The sequence below is a fragment of the Protopterus annectens genome, chromosome 1.part1, assembly GCF_019279795.1.
Source record: "Protopterus annectens isolate FY-2018-M chromosome 1.part1, PAN1.0, whole genome shotgun sequence".
Taxonomy (NCBI): Eukaryota; Metazoa; Chordata; order Ceratodontiformes; family Protopteridae; genus Protopterus; species Protopterus annectens.
Genome location: NC_056726.1, coordinates 1,771,720,613 through 1,771,738,519, shown reverse-complemented (window position 1 = coordinate 1,771,738,519; position 17,907 = coordinate 1,771,720,613). Strand labels below are relative to the sequence as shown.

General features: G+C 41.6%; 1 protein-coding gene across 2 annotated transcripts in view; it reads left to right on the top strand.

The window, feature by feature from the left end:
• Positions 1–5,128: 5,128 nt before the first annotated feature.
• CD164L2 (CD164 molecule like 2) overlaps positions 5,129–17,907 on the top strand; it is a 489,059-nt gene continuing 476,280 nt past the window's right edge. The window contains exon 1 of one of the 2 annotated variants that reach the window (XM_044084448.1): positions 5,129–5,435. In XM_044084448.1, coding sequence (XP_043940383.1) covers positions 5,363–5,435 — 73 coding nt within the window. In that variant the 5' untranslated portion in view covers positions 5,129–5,362. The remainder of the gene's footprint in view (positions 5,436–17,907) is intronic. The other variant, XM_044084440.1, reaches the window with a different exon arrangement.

Below are 17,907 nucleotides of genomic sequence, written 5' to 3'. Positions count from 1 at the left end.
TTTATTTAGGTTAAGCATGAGTTGTATGTTACAAAGCCATGTTTCAGTTCCTGTTAACGCTTCCGGAGCATGTTTTTTAAAGATGTGCCACATTATCAGCTGTGCAAGTAAACGTGAAGTCATCTGTATACTGTATTAGGGAGGTCTGCTGTGTGGATGCATGGAGGGTGTTGGTGAGAATGTTAAAGAATAGGGGCCAAGAATAAAGTCTTCTGGTACACTGGTGGTAACTGGGAGGTATGGAGAGAGTGTGGAGTGCCATTTTACTGACTGATACCTATTGGATAGATAGCTTTGAACCATAGAAGGGTGGTCTGAAAGAGACCTAATGAGGACATTCAAAGTAGAACTTTGCTGTGAAAAACTGTTTTGAAGGCTTTAGACATCTCTAAAAATAAGGAAGAGACTAGTCTGCTGTTATCTCTTGCTTTATTGACAGTATCAATATAGGTTAGAAGTGCAGTGTTAATATGATAGAAAGGACAAATGTTGTGAAGGGAATAGGAGTTCTTCTGCAGGAAATAGTTTACAATTGCTTATGAATACATGTTTCAGGTATTTGGAGAGGGGGATACGATTGCTATAGGTCTAAAGTTAGTAATGTCTGTTGAATTTCCTCCTTTGTGCAGAGAGATAATCTGTGACTTTTTCCAGAGACAGGGAACATGAGATTCCTGGACTGACCTATTAATAAGGATTGAGACAGGGTAGGCAATGTTATCTGCTGCTATTTTAATGTATTCACTTGGAAAGTCATCAGCTGAGGTAGACCATGGTTTGATTTTGTTTAAGAGTAGTTTTATATAGGATGTGGGCAGAGGTTTGAAGGCAAAAGTGGATGTGGTGATACATGGCTGTTGGACAGGGTTAGAATTAGATGTTGGGGAATCCTTGGTTAGAGATGCTATACTATCTATAAAGTAAGAGTTGAATTGCATTGAGGTTTCAGGTGACGAGTTACTGGGAGAGGGATTAGGACTGAATTTATGTCTGGGATGCAAAATTTCTTTAATGGCTGTTCAGACTTTTTAGGCTTATGTCTACTATTATTCAGAAAGTTATTATAGTGTAATTTTTTGTCTTCGGTAATTTTAATATTGTAGTGTTTTAAATTTTCACCATTCTTTCTATGCATTTTCTGTATACTGCAAGAGTCTGCTCTTTTTGGATAACCACATTTGTTTTTAGCCTCTCCCTTCTAGGAGGTGCAAGGTTATTTAGGATATTCAGGAAATTTGCACTGAATTCATTTACAGCATCATCTAATGGCAGGATTTTTAGGAAGTTCCAGTTAATAGATGACAGGTTAGTAATCAAAATTTCTGGGTTAAACTTGAAATGGTTGTGTGTTGTTTTATAAACATGCTGTTTAAGTGGTTGTGTGAGATGTCTGCTTGTATAGATTGGAAGATGATCACTGAGACAGTCAGACATTGTACTTGAGATGGTGTATTTATTAGATTCCAATACTAAGATCCAGTCTAATTGGGAATTTGAAGTCTTGCTAAAATGTGTGAGACTATTAATTAGTTGTGGAAAACCAAATAAGTCCACACTAGATGTAGGGGAATTAGAGTTTATGTCCAACCAATTGACATTCACATCACCTAGTAGTATAATTTATTGTTGAATTGCGATGGATATCCAATGTAGGACATCTTCTAGGATAGCTATATTGTCAGCAGAAGGGATGTACAGAACTAATACATATTTGTTTACAATTGTTCAATTTCAGGAAAGTTATAAGAAGCTCTGCTGAATTGGATTTTGGTATTGCTTTGTTATAAGGGGAAATGTGTTAGTTGTTGGGAAGTATTAAAGCAGTATCACCACCTTTCCTCTTTATATCATTACAGATGCTATTATAGCTGGAAGTTGTAATTTCAGAGTTGTTTATGCTGGGTTTAAGCCAAGTTTCAGTTACTTCAAGAATATCAGGCTTATGGTGGCTAATCCAGGCATGTAGTTCAGCAATTTTATTTTTTATGCTTCGAACATTTAAGGCAGCAAAAGTTAGATTACTTCGGTTGGAGGTTGACTGCTGTAGGGTTAAAGGAGTGTGTAGAAGAAAATTGTCTTGATGTTCATTGTGATAGGTGATGTGCTAGGTGAGGCCAGGATTAGGATGAATGTCTCCTCCTAGAATGATTTTAGTGTACTGGGGAATTATTGATATTTGTTTTTTGGAGAATATTTTCCACCAAATTTTATTTTATTCAAGTTGAAATGGAGTTAAGTGGTACATATCTGGAGTAAAGGAGAGGGGCATCATTAAATAAGTTTGGTGTGATGTGTGGGGAGTGTAGAGAAGAAGAGAAGAAGTATGAATAGGTCATTGGGACAGAGTTGGAGATAGGGTGTGAGCTATAGGATCATGGTAGGATGAAAAATGGACCAGTAACAGAAGAAGACTAGAGGATATGATTAAGTAAAGGGATCTGTATGTTATAATTGGCAGGTAGTGGGGAGGTAGGGATCGATAAGGAAAAATAGGATGCAGGGTAGAAGGATATTTAGGAGTGGTGGAGTCTGAAAGCTGATAAAGGGTAGGTAGGAAAGAAGTATTTTTTATGAAAGAAGAAAGTTATGCCCTAGTATCCTCTCTGGAAGGTATGAAATAGAGGGGTTTAAAAGGCTACAGTTTGAGAATGTAGGTAAAATAGGAAGAAGTGAGGCTTTATTTGGGAAAAGTAGAAGATACAATGTAGAATAGGTAAGTTCTGTTAGAGAGGGCTGTGATTATAAATGTATATAGAGCACAGCAATATGGGAGAGAGAAAAGTAGCTGAGAATGGTGCTAGAACATTAAATGGAATTTGGGAAATAGGTAAAAAGAAACAGGAGTGTCTGCATGATAGTGATAGGGTTGTTTGGGAGAGTTATGGAATAGGATTCACAAATGTGATATGTGTGTTTGTAGAATGTATAAGAGTAAATTGTGGTGGGTGGCAATTGTAGGTAGGGTAGTGGGCTTCCACTCTCAGGTCAAATTCTAATAGACAATAATCAATTTATAGTCAATACAAAGCATTTAACAGAGAGGTACCAAGAAGAACAGGTTTTCTTTCATTTCCTGAATGCAGGAAACTGTGAGCTAGACTAAGCCACAGGCATATACAGTGCAATCTGTTGGTCAACAGAAAGGACAATGGCCAACCTAGTAAGTGGTCCTTAGAGTGCAAGGCCAGTTCTGTCAGAAGGTGGTGTTAAAAATTAATTTCCAGCACAGGCAGGCATGTATATGACTAGATGAAGTTAATACAAAGCAAGGTTCTTCAAGTTTTCAAGTTAAATGTGTTTACATTGTACAAAGACAAAATTCTCAGTGAAAATGTTTGGAATTGGCCCTTTTGGTGGAGCTTCAGCAGTATCTGGGTCAGATATAGTAACCAGATGTTCTGCATTGTGTGGAAAGTAAAGGTTGATGACTGAGTGAAAGAGAAGAGAAATGGAAGTGATTGGTTATTCCAATGTATACAAAAGGCCATTTTCTTTGGAAGCAGTTTTGTAGGCATCCATTTAGGGCTCCTGTAGCAAGGAAAACTATATGGTTAGTCTAAATGCTACATACCAGAAAATGCCTTACTTTTTGAAACATTCAAATTAGCAGCAAGCTTCATGATAGCTGTGAAGAAGTCTTTGAAAATGGAAGCTAAGTCTGTTTCTCAACATGCGCTGAAGCAACTATACAGCTAGCCCTGAAGCAGTTCCCAGGCACACAGGATGGATCCCCCTCCATGGCCTCCCCAACAGATGTCAAGCATATCTACCTCTCTGCAAAACATTTACTGCTTATTTATCCTATATATAACCAGTAGAAACACAAGTATTCTTTCAAACACAGCCTGGGATAATAGAATCCAGGCAATCAATGATTTGCAGTTTCAAAAAATGTGCTTCTTTTTGCTTACCTAGCCTTATATAAAATAGACTACTGTCTTTAACTATAGTCAATGTTCAAGAAGTCCTTTCCACTTACCCACCACCCTTTGTGTGAAATAATAATTTCTTGTTTCTACCCTAAACAGTCCACTTCTTCTTTTGGGTTGCCCCTTTGTTTACGAGCTTCCTGTTTGTCAAAATCTAGATACCACTTGAATTCTACTGATAATGTTTATTATTATTATTATTATTATCATTATGTCCCCTTTCTATCTTCTTCTTTCAATGGTAGGAGTACTAATCACATCTATTCTCTGTTTATATTGCTCTGAGCGTTGCAAAATGTGCAATATTTTTGTCATCCTCATCTGAAATGGTCTCTGTTCTCAAAATTGTTCAGAATAATACAGATGGTGTATATTCCTTGACTCACCCAAGGCATGATCAAAAATTGTTACATCATGAGATGCTGTTGTTCTTCCCAGTCTGAGTCTTCAGAATGGGGTCCTTAAAACTGCACACAACACTCCTAGCAGTATATATTTATGGTTTTCGGGCAAATCATCGACGACTAAAGTCATTAAATAATGACAAATATTTGAGTTTCAGACTTCAAACCCTTCAGAAAATGTATAATACAAAACATGTTATTCTATCAACTTTATATCTAAATATGAGTGTTTTAAAATTGTCCCTATTTCTGGTCCTTTGTCCCCCCATTATTTTTCGCTTTGTCCGGATTTCTTGCGCTGAGAAGTTGAGAGGTATGGATAGGAGCTTGTAGAGCATCAGTGCAGGGCTTGACCCCCCCCCCCCCAATTGCCCTCATTTAGGGATAAATCCCAAAATAATCAGGGGCACTTTTAAAATATTAGTTCTATTGATCTCACACATTGACAAATATTACAATGTTAATTAATGCACATTCTCTGAAGTAAAGGAAGTGTTCAAGTTTAATTATTGTTATTTATTAAGTGCAATTCACCACCTTTTCTCCAAAAGACACCAGTTTTAGAGAGATTAAGAGGGACAGAACGGAAATATGAGTCAAAATCACGGACAGTGACAGACACTTACCCTGCACCCCTTGCTTGAGGACCCAGGAGGCATTTGCTAGCATTAGCCATATGCTGCACCTACAGAGAGCACGAGAAGCACAGCGCATGTCCGCGGTGTTTGTTACACTCCTGTATTATTTTGCTACAGTTTCTCGTGTTTGTTACACCCCTTATCCATCCACAGCTGGCAGCCGCTTCCCGTGACTCACTGCACACGATCAGTTTCACTTGCTTGCAACATCACCACTGAATAATTAAATGTAAACTGAATCATAGGCAGTGCAACGGACCCTTCCCAGTTGGCGTTATTTTCTATCTACCAAGTTCTTGACTCCATAAAGGAAAAGTGTCGAAATAAATATACATCGTGAACAGAGAAACGAGGTCAGTCGGGATCAGCGTTGGGCTCCTGCAGCCAGAAAATGGCTCGGATAGTGGCATCTTTGTTTTTGACACTGATCTTCTATGGCAGCTGCTGCTGTCACTCAGCAACAGGTAAGTGATCTTTTTTTTTTTTTTTTTTTTTTTTAATTCCCAAACGTTCGAAAGCTTCCCGCATTGTTATTACCAGCTAAACTTGATTATTTGGAGTTTCCAACTTTGGTGTACAAACTTTTACGTTTCATTACGGGAAAATAATTGCAACACCAGCATTATCCACCTCGTTCCGATAAGGTTGTTGCAGGTGGATAGAGAGAATTTTATTCTTACGAAGTGTATGAATATTAAATACGAAAGAGTATTTCTCTTCATTACATTGTTTCAAGGATATGTCTTAACGAAAAGCAATGGTTTAGTGTGAAAGAGTAAATATAATTTATTTATTTTGTTTCTGTATTTCTATACACATTATTGCAAAAATATAAGGAAAGTAATTATTTTTATTGTATGTAGCTTGCAGAGCTGTGAAGCTAGGATTAAAAAGCAAGCTTTCAATTTCAAACCAAGAAGCAACCTTTCAATTTCATACCAAGAGCAGGTAGTCTAATTTCTCAAAAATGTAATGTATGTCATAATGGTAGGTAAACAGGTATTCAGTTTGTTTGTTTGCTTGTTTATTTAATTATTTTAATTTGTTGACTGGGTTGAGCAGTGATCTCTTTGGAACTTTTTACAGGTTGTGCCAGGGAGCTTAACATAGAACAATAAAGTACAGAATACGACATTTGTACGACAAAGTACAATATGACAAGAAAGTTTTTGGGAATGAGTAGACATAAAACAAATTCAGACTGAAACTATAAAGACAGGGAAGGAGACAAATAAATTGCCATTAGAAGAGTAATTGAGTAGAGTGGTCAGAAGATACTCTCACTAACAGGGAGAGCAAAGGGTGCTGGAGAAAAGAGTTGTACATTGCCCGTGTAAGTATATACAGTTCAAGTCCTGGGCGCTTCTTTAAAAAAGAGTTATTCTGCATCTGGTGCACCAGCTGTCCTTTCTTCATAGTGTACACTGTGTGGAGATCATAAGGGAGAAGGGATACAAGAGATGAAAAATCTAAGCAGTGTAACAAATACCACTGCTTTTCCGTTTTTGGCTTTTTACAACTGTTTAAATACATATAATTAATATGGCTGATGCAGTTACAAAAGCCAAGAATGAAGACTGTGCATAAGAGGTGTAAGGTCAAACAATACACAGCAACTATGATTTCAGGGAGCTCTTAAAGAAAGTCAGTATAGGTTCCTAGGTTACTATTTAATTAACTGCCCTTGAGAGACATATTAAGCCTAGCCAAGTATCCCATTTAGTGCTTAAAATGAACCTGTCCCATTAAGAGTTCAGATTCGCCTAACCCTTTCCAAGATCTATATTCGTATATTACTTTAATGATAATTACTAGATCAAAACATAGACATTGGGAAGGGGCCTATGCATTGGAATAAAGCATTTAGGAGCTGTCTCTGTTTATCAGTAGTACAAGGGGAGTCCTGGTGTAAATTTCCCATCTGTTGATCCAGTTTACGCTCGGATATGCAGGGATGAGTTTTGTTTTACATGGATGAGGAGTCTGTTCCAGAGTAGTGGTATCCTCAGTGAGAAATACTTCATTTAATATTGCAGAATAAATTTAGGTCCCTGGATAGAGTATTTCTGATACTTCACATCTGCAAGTCAAATGGGAAGTCTATAAGTAATGGGTCAGAGAATGCCTTGTATGCTAGACACTGGATAACTCTTAGCAGTCTGTAAGAGACTGAATATAACAAATGAGCTTTGAGGTGATCCACATAAGACATATTGTTTAGGGTATATAGTTTTTTTTTTTTTTTTTTTTTTTTTTGTAAGGTATCTCTGTGGGTCTTCCAGTTAGTTGTTAGCCTGGACAGATACATGGCAAAAAGGATGTTACACTCAATGACTAATCTAATGATGGCTTAGTAAAGGGGGATAATGACTTCAGTGCAGCAGTGGAAATATGCTGGCCAAAAGGTAGAAACTGTTCACATAAGTTGCCAGATCTTGAGGTACTGCTTCAACTCTTAGAAGTGTGTTGTCTTTGTGATAGTTCCTCATTGAAGAAAAATTTCCACAGGGGGACAAAACTGCATTTTTTTTTGGTATTTAGCTTTAGTCCATTAGCATGAGCCTGGCACCAGTTATTTGTTTGGGACAAGCCTTCCTGTAGGATGGCTGAGTCTTTTGGGGATTCAAACACATCTCCCAGCTCTCAGTCATCTGCAAACTTAGTTAGCCAGAGCCCTTTGGTATAGGCTTTTACTTCTGAGAATTAGATGCTGAATGGAAGAGGTACCAGCATTGAACCCTGAGAAACTCCACTTCTGTCTTATCTTTTTATGGCAGTAGCTGCCCCTGTTTTGATCTTCTGCATCCTATCTGAGAGCCAGTTGGCAAACCAGTGGGTAGAACAGGGGTTTATTCATAGTTTATTAAGCTTTTCTACTTTGCCTGGGTGGGTGATTGTTTCAAAATCTAATCAATCTAGTCATTACAATTAAAAAAAGAACACTAACTTAGTTTACAAGGCCACCATAAGCAAAACCCAAAAGATTCTGGAGCTCCATCACTTCTTTACTAAATCTAGGCTCAAATAATAATCCTTGTCCAAATCGAGATAAAGCACCCACTGAAATAGCTTCACTGTTCAACTCATATTTTATCAATACCATAGCTAATATCACCACCACCTTTCCCTAAACTCATTTAGCTCTTTCAAATCCATCCACAAAAAAAGTAGGTAGAGGTGAAAGCTTTTCTGTTTCACCTTACCTACTGCCATCATAAAAAAACTGCTCCTTAAACTCACACCTGGTACCATCACCCTTGACAACCTACATGCAGAGTTCTTACAAGTATCGGCTAACTCTATTGATTATCCTATCAGCATACTTCTTAACAGATCCATTCAGGAGTCCCAGTTACCTGCAGTTTGGAAAAAGGCATATATTCTCCCTCTTCATAACGGTGACAACAACACAGACATTTCCAGCTTTCAACCGATTGCTATCTTCTCACCTATCTCTAAGATCTTGGAAAAATGCATTCATACTCAACTTCGTAATTATCTGCTTCACAATCAACTCCTTTCTCCCACTCAGCATTGTTTTAGGCCAGATCACAGTACTACTACAGCTCTTATATCCTTCATGAACACTGTTAACTGGGCCCGAGATGCTGGAAAAATTGTTTCTTCACTCTTTCTTGACCTTTCAAAGGCCTTTGATACAGTCTCCCACTCTTTACTTCTGAATAAACTCTCTAAATCAGGCATTTCACCCCAACCCTAAACTGGTTCTCAAACTACCTCACAAATATGCAACAATCCTTCTCACCATTCCTCAACAAAACCATAGGTGTTCCCCATGGATCCATACTAAGGCCCCTTCTTTTCAGTATTTTTGTCAACAACTTCCACACCACTCTCAGTCAAGGTACTGTCATCCAGTACACAGATGACTCAGCCATCACCTGCTCTACCAGTTCCACATCTGGACTACACCAACTCACCCAATGTGCCCTCATTTCTACCGAAACATGGATGAGCAATAATCATATCATCCTAAACCTTATAAAAACTAAAGTTGTGCTAATTACCCCTAAAACAACTTCCCTAAACAAGGATGAATTTGTTATTCATTATCAGAATAACACTATCATTGAGACTGTATGAAATAAAAAACTACTAGGTGTCATCATAGATGAAAAACTAACTTTTGACCTGTATATTTACTGCAGTATCAAAAAACACATCAAAAATTGGGCATCCTCTATAGACACAAACACTTCCACAGATGCTCCACAAAACTATTCCTAGCCTCTTCCTTTCTTCTACTCATACCACACTTTTCGGCCACCAAACCAGGACTGAAACACTAAAGGTGGAGGAATGTCCATATTCACCAAGGATATTTACACCTCCAGGCTGGTTGCCCAACATAATGCATCTGAAATTCTCCAGGTGCAACTAACACTAGGTAAGACTGCAATACAAATTGTAGCTTGCTACAGATCCCCCACCATACCTCAAGATTCTCACTACACCTTTCTAAACATACGGAAAATATTAAGATACAACCAAACACCCTAGTACTGGGTTATTTAATTTCAACTACCCTGCCATTAACTGGAAAACTACTCCTGTACCAACACCTTTGCTCAACAATTCTTGGAATTCATAAATTCCAGTGCCCTAGAGCAACTAATTCACAGTCCTACCAGGGGTACCAATATTCTAGACCTGGTCAGATCAGACCATAAGCTAATCACCCTTGACATCCACATCCCATCCCCACCCCCTTTAAGGAAACCTCTGTAAAAAATGTCTCCAAAGCCATCTACAGGCTTCTCAAGTCAGAAGTAACAAACTTCATGACACCCATGCAGATGGGAACTGGAAGTTCAACTGCTGAATCCTACACTAAAGTGCTGTACGAGCACATTCACTTGTGCATGGACTGAGCCATCCCAAGTAGAACCAAGACACTGTCCTCTAAATAAAGGAAGCCAATCTGGTGGTCCCCTACAATAAACAAGCTGTAAAAGAGAAGGTAGAAACTGTTGCAGAAAAAAGGAAGAACCCAGGATTCATAAAACTCCATCACCTGCCGCAGTAGAAAGCTGAGATCCCTCATAAAATCTTCCAAAGTTAGTTATGAAAACAAAATTTGCCAAGATTCCAAAGACAGCCATAAGGCATTCTATAGCTATGTCAAGAATCTAAATGGCAATACTCAGATGTGCTCTGAGCTACAGCAGAATAGCACTAGATATACTGATCCCAAGGATATTGCCAATATACTGGCAGATAGATTCAGTGCCAACTTCACCCCCTTCTCACCCCCTAAAGGGTCCATCTCAATACAGAAACAATGTCAAAGTCCGGTAATCACGGCCACTCAGGTAAAAACCGCACTCTGCAAAGCCAAGAATACAGCAGCCATGGGACCAGATGACATCCCGGGCTGTGTACTGCATGAACTACAAAATGAACTGGCACCTCACCCATGTGTCATGTTTAATCATAGCCTCAACTCAGGCTTTGTGTCCACAGAGTGGCGCACAGCTACAGTCATCCCAGTCCACAAGGGGGGATCCACTTTGGATCAAAGGAACTACCGTCCCATCAGTCTGATGAGCCTGATCTGCAAGGCCATGGAACGTATTATCATGGAACTTATAAACAAAGACATTGACAACCTTCAAACACTGGCCCCCACCAAGTTTGTGTTCGAGAAGGGACGATCTTGCCTCCTGAACCTGATCGACTTCTTTGAATCAGTTTCCAGAGCCGTGGATGAGGGTAAGGTGGTTCACACAGCCTACTTGGACCTCACCAAGGCTTTCGACACTATGCCCCACTCTGGAATCATAGGTTCATAGGTTCATACTAGGCTATGTGCCCTAGGGCATTTATAAGCCTAGCCAGAGTGTGTTTGGCTTTCGCCACCCACTTTAAATTAATTTTACTATGCCCTTTTTTGTGTTAGTATACTGTGCCTCTGTCTAACAGTGACACAGAAGTGATACCCAGGGTAAACCTACGATCTCCCATCCATTCATCAAGATTCCTCTTGAAGAGAGTCAATGAGGGACTCTGCCTAACCTGGACTGGGATTTTATTCCAGAGTGAAGGGAGCCTCTGGGTTATGAATCTGTCCCTCCAGCATGTCCTATTTATTTCAGTGCTGAGGTTCAAGTCTCTCGAATGTGTAGCTCAATGGGATTTGGATTTTCTGAGGTGCAGCATGTATATTAATTCCGGGTTGGACATGGCTTTATACGTCAGGCACAGATCGCCTCTGAGCAGGTGGTATGCCACTGAGTAGAGCTGGAGTTTCTTTAACCGGGCAGCATATGGCATCTGTTTGAGCCCTTTGATCTTCTTGGTGAGGTACTTTTGGGGTCTTTCCAGTTGCTGCAGGTGTCTGGTAAGGTACATCCCAAAAGGGGCATTGTACTCAATTATGGGCCTGATGAGGGATGAGTAAAGTGGCACGATGACCTCCCCTGATCTAGATGTGAATCCCTTCATGATTAGGTGGGCTATATAAAATGTTCTTCTAACCACTTTGGCCATGTGGTTGTCAAATGAGAGATTGCTATCAAGTTGGGTCCCCAGGTCCCTAATTACTTCTTCTGTACTTAATGGATTACCACCTAAGTGGTAATTTGTGGGCACTTTGTTTTTGCCAAAGGGGATGACTATACACTTTTTGGCGTTTAGCTTGAGGCCATGGCTCTGGCACCAGTTGTCTGTTTCTATGAGGCCCTTTTGGAGGATGCTTGTGTTGGCTGGAGAGTCGATTATGGTGCCCAGTTTGCAGTCATCTGCGAACTTGGTCAGCCACAGTCCTTCCGTGTTGGCCTGTACCTCCGAGAAATATATACTGAACAAGAGAGGTCCCAGGACTGAGCCTTGTGGGACGCCACTTGTAACTGGTTTGGAGTCTGACATGGCTCCAGCAATTTTAACCATGTGGGTTCTGTCCTTGAGCCAGTTTGCAACCCATCTAGTGACATAGGGGTTTATATTTAAGCTGGTGAGCTTATCTATAATGCCCGAGTGGGGTATTGTATTGAAGGCTTTTGCGAGGTCCAGGTAGGCTGTGTGGACCACCTTCCCCTCATCAATGACCTTGGTGACTGTTTCAAAGAAATCGACCAGGTTTAAGAGGCAGGATCTGCCCTTAAAGCCGAACTGGGTAGGATCCAGTGTCTGTAGGTCCCCAATATCTTTATTTATGAGGTCCATGATGATCATTTCCATAGCTTTGCAGACCAAGCTAGTCAGGCTTATGGGGCGATAGTTTCCAGGATCCGTTGAGGCACCACCTTTGTGGAAAGGGATCACTGTTGCTGTATGTCACTCTTTGGGTACATATCCTGTAGTAAGGCTGAGATTGAACAGTAGTTTTATGTTTGGGTTTAGCTCTTCTTGGAGTTCATGTAGGACGCAGCCCGGGACACCGTCTGGTCCCATTGATGCTGTGTTTTTTGCTTTGGAGAGGGCAGCTCTTACCTGAGCATCTGAGATGTCGGGGGGCAGCACTCTGCTGGGATAGATATTTGCCCTTTGGTGGGGAGTTTGCTGAACCTGTCAGCTAGGATGTTGGCAATGTCTGTGGGTTCGGTGTATTTTTTGTCATTTTGGACTAATTCTGAGCATATCTGGGAATTCCCACCCAGGTTCCTAACATAACTAAAGAAAGCCTTGTGATTATCCTTAGTGTCCTCTGCAATTTTTCTCTCGAAGCTGGCCTTAGACGATTTTATGAGTGCCCGTAGATTTTTGCTAATACTGATCAGAGATGCCTTCCCTTTTTGGGATTTTGCTCTGTCATGTAGTAACTTCCTCCTATTGTATAGTTTGTTTATGGCTGGGGTCCACCAGACAGGACGTCTGCCTTTGGAGGATTGGGTCTTGGTTTTATTTGGGATTGCATGATCCATGCATTCCTGAAGGTGTTCATAGAATGCGTTTATAAAGGATTCTGCGGTCTGGGCTGTATTTTCCACAGGCCCGGGGGCTTTGAAGGATTCCACCTCGGTTTTGAGGAGTGTGAAATTTGCTTTAGAGAAGTTTTTCGCTGTGGTTTTCTGGGCAGGGGGTGGGGTTGGGATGTGAATATCCAGTGAGATTAGTTTATGGTCTGATCTTACCAGTGAGGAATAGGTCTGGAGCACAGAGTCCCCATGTTGGTGATGATCAGGTCCAATATGTTTTCCCCTCTTGTGGGAGTGGTAACAAGTTGTTCCATAGCATCTGAGTTTATAAATTCTAGGAACCTTTGGGCTAGATTGTTGGAGCTAGAGTAATGCTCCCAGTCTATGTTTGGGTAGTTGAAGTCGCCCAATATAATGGTGTTTGGAGAGACCTTCATATTTTCCAGTGTTCTCAGGAAGGCTGAGTGGGGTTCCTGGGTTTGGGAGGGTGGGCTGTAGCAGGCTATAAACTGGAAGGCAGTTTTACCCACTGTTAGTTGCACATGGATAGTCTCTGATGCTTCGTGCTGTGCCACCAACCTGGAGGTGTGGGTATCTTTGACGAATATTGATACTCCTCCTTCTTTTGTGGTTCAGTCCAAGTTTTGGGCCCGAAAAGCATGGTATGAAGTATAACCTGGTAGTGCTGGAGTGCTCTCAGGAGCCTTGAACCAGGTTTCTGTTACTGCACAGATTTCGATGTTCTCCATGCTAAGGAGAGTTTCAAGTCCATGCATCTTGAGGTTTAGACTTCTGGCGTTGAGTAGCATTACTCTTAGTTTCTTATCCCTTGTGATACCTATGGAGGTGGGTTTGTCTTTTGAGCCTTGCCTAAAAAAGGCACTATGGGGGTAGCAAGAGCCTTTGCCAATATCCGAAAGCTCAGGGGTGACAGGTGCAAGCCGTACCTAGCGAAACATCGTGGCTTGTCGAGCATGTCATCCCAGGCTGACAGGCATTGGATCCCCTTTGAATGACACCAGTACTTAAGCCAGTTGTTGAAATTGATCATCTTGTCTTCATATTGTGGCATCATTCTTGGTGAGGGTAAGATGCTACTCAAGGTCAGGGTCATACCGGCCTGGACTACATCCTCAGAGAGCTCCTCTATGTCTCTTTTCATGTAGTCCAGGGAGGTACATCTCAGGTCATTCACACCAGCATGGACAATGACTGAGTCATATTTGTACTTGCCTTGGAGTGACCTGAGTGCTTGTGTTATGTGGTGGATCCTAGCGCTCAACAGGCAGCTCACTGTGACCTTCTCCTTGTTCAGCCTGGTGAGCGGGACGTCAGTGTGCCTGACGATAGAGTCACCTATTACAAGTGTATCAGGTGTGTTGTTTAGCCTTAAGGGCTGTGACTGTTCGGCACACTGGCTTTGTGAGCTATGTGTTGCACGTGTTTTGTTCTGGGGTAGCGGTTGCTTGGGTGTCTGCTTTGGAGGTCTCTGCTCCTTAGGCAGATTTTTATTTAGAGCCTCCGAGTATGTTTTTGTGTGTTTATGTGTTTGGTTTGCTGTCGTGGTAGGTCTGTGAGACTGGAATTGTAGTGAGTGTGGTTTCCTTCTCCTCCTGACTGGTTACACCAGTACTGAGTTGAGAGAGCTTAGCCTCCAGTTTGGCTATATGGTTGCATCTCTCACATGTGTTGGAATTTGTTGGGAGGAGGAGAGGGTTGTCCGTGTACATGAGGCAGTTGTAACATTGCCTCAAGATTCCCAGATTCACCAGCTGGACCAGAGAGGAGATTGACAACTGACCTTTGGACATGGTAGAATAGTATTGGGAATTCCTTTATAATTGAAAAAAAGGGCCAATGGGGAACAAGGTACTCAAGGGGAGTTTGTGAGGGTGTAGTGCTTTTAATTTTTTTAGTGCTGACTTAGTGAGCAAGTGCCAGATAACTTAAATGCAATTTGTTACAGGTAACTTAAATGCAAAAACAACAAACAGTAACTTTCTTTCAAGTGAAACAAGGAAATAAGTACAGTAAGCAATGCAGATATCACTAGGGATCCACAGAAGCGCTGAAAAGCCTCGTTTTAGGTGAAATTAGCGTTTCAGGGAAATAACAAGCAAACAAACAACAAGCATACAAACAAACCTAGATTCAGCAGGCCTGGATCTAGTCTATGCTACAGCAAACAAGGTGTACCAATTTCAGTAAGATAAACTTACTATGCTGGGCATTAACCCCTACGTCACTTGATGGGTTGCAATCTGGCTTACTGACAGAACACACACTGTAAAAGTAGTCGACTCCAAATCCAGCTCCAGACAAGTGACAAGTGGTGTACCGCAGGGTTCTGTCCTGGGACCACTCTTGTTTGGCATCTACTTCTCTGAAGTACAGGCCATCATGAAGTGATTCTGGCTTACAAAGTTTGCAGATGATTGTAAGCTGGGAGCCATTACTGAATCCACAAATTATGTGAATATACTACAAAAGGGCCTTACCGAAACAAATGCCTGGTGCCAGAGCCATGGTCTCAAGCTAAATGCCAAAAAACGTATAGTTGTCCCCTTTGGGAAAAAACACGTAACTGTGAACTACCACATAGTTGGCAGTACACTAAACACCAAAAGTGTGATAAGAGACCTAGGGACACAGGTGGACAGTGGTCTCATCTTTGATAACCACATATCCACAACAGTTATAAAATCCTTCTACATGGCATACCTCATCACTAAGGGCTTTTCATCCAGAAAAAAAGGAGGTCGTCGTCCCTCTGTACTCATCCCTCATTAGACCCCATTATAGAATACAATGCCCTGTTTGGCATGTACCGCACAAGACATCTGCAACAACTAGAAAAGGTACAGAAATACTTCACAAAACCACTGGGCTTTCGGATATTGGCAAAGGCTCTTGCCACCCCCATAGTGCCTTTTTTAGGCAAGGCTCAAAAGTCAAACCCACCCCCATAGACAGCACAAGGAACAAGAAACTAAGTGTAATGCTGCTTAACACCAGAAGTCTTAACCTCAAGATGCACGCACTCGAAGCTCTCCTCAGTATGGAGAACATCGATATCTGTGCAGTGACAGAAACCTGGTTCAAGGCTCCAGAGAGCACCCCAGCACTACCAGGCTATACCTCATATCATGCTTTTCGACCCCAAAACCCGGACCGAACCACAAAAGGAGGGGGAGTTTCCATATTTCTCAAGGATATCCACACCTCCAGGTTAGTGGCATTGCACGAACTATCGGAGACCATCCATGTGCAACTAACAGTGGGCAAGACTGCTTTTCAGTTTATAGCATCCTACAGACCACCCTCTCAAAGTCAGGAATCCCACTCGGCTTTCCTGAAAACACTGGAGAACATGAAGATCTCTCCAAACACCATTATATTGGGTGACTTCAAATACCCAAACATTGACTGGGAGCACTACTCAAGCCCCAGCACCTTAGCCCAAAGGTTCCTGAAAATTATAAACTCAAATGCTATGGAACAACTAGTCACCACTCCCACAAGAGGGGACAACATACTAGACCTGATCATTACCAACATGGGGACTCTATGCTCCACACCAGAAGTATATCCCTCATTGGTAAGATCAGACCATAAATTAATTTCACTGGATGTCCACATCCCGACCCCACCCCCAGCCCAGAAAACTACAGTGAAAAACTTCTCAAAAGCAAACTTCTCACTTCTCAAAACCGAAGTAGAATCCTTCAAGGCCCCAGGGCCAGTGGAAACTACAGCCCAAACTGCAGAATCCTATATAAATGCATTCTATGGACATCTCCAGGAATGCATGGATCATGCTATCCCAAACAAAACCAAGACCCAATCATCCAAAGGCAGGCGTCCAGTCTGGTGGACCCCTGCCATAAATAAACTGTACAACAGAAGGAGGAAGCTGCTACATGATAGAGCAAAATCCCTAATAGGGAAGGCATCTCTGATCAGTACTAGCAAAAAATTACGATCCCTCATAAAATCCTCCAAGGCCAGCTTCGAGAGAAGAATTGCACAGGACACCAAAGATAATCATAAGGCTTTTTTCAGTTATGTTAGGAACCTGGGATGCAACTCCCAGACTTGTTCTGAGTTGATTCTAAACGACAAAATATACACTGAACCCACAGACATCGCCAATATCCTGGCAGACAGGTTCAGTGCAAACTCCCCCCCCCCCCCAAAAGAGAAAGTATCTATCCCGGCAGAGAGCTGCCTCCCAAACATCTCTGATGCTCAGGTGAAGGCTGCCCTCTCCAAAGCAAAAAACACTGCTTCCATGGGACCAGATGGCATCCCAGGTTGTGTCCTACATGAACTCCAAGAGGAACTAATCCCTCAAATAAAGCAGCTATACAATCTCAGCCTCACTACAGGATATGTGCCCACAGAATGGCGTACAGCAACAGTGGTCCCACTCCACAAAGGTGGAGCCTCTACGGACCCTGGAAACTATCGCCCCATAAGCCTGACTAGCTTAGTCTGCAAGGCTATGGAGAGGATCATCATGGAGCTTATAAACAAAGACATTGAGGACCTACAGACACTAGATCTTACCCAGTTCGGCTTTGTCAAGGGCAGATCCTGCCTTTTGAACCTGGTTGACTTCTTCAAAACAGTCACCAAAGCCATAGATGAAGGGAAAGTAGTCCACACAGCCTATCTGGACCTAGCAAAGGCATTTGACACAATACCCCACTCGAGCATCATAGATAAGCTATCCAGCTTAAATATAAACCCCTATGTCACAAGATGGGTTGCAAACTGGCTCAAAGACAGAACCCACAGAGTGAGAGTTGCTGGAGCCATGTCAGACTCAAAACTGGTCACAAGTGGCGTCCCACAGGGTTCTGTCCTGGGACCACTCTTGTTCGGTATATACTTTTCCGAGGTACAGGCAACGTGGAGGACTATGGCTCACCAAGTTTGCAGACGACTGCAAACTGGGCGCCATAATCGACTCTCCAGCTGACACAAACATCCTTCAAAAAGGTCTCACAGAGACAGATAACTGGTGCCAGCACCATGGTTTAAAGCTAAATGCCAA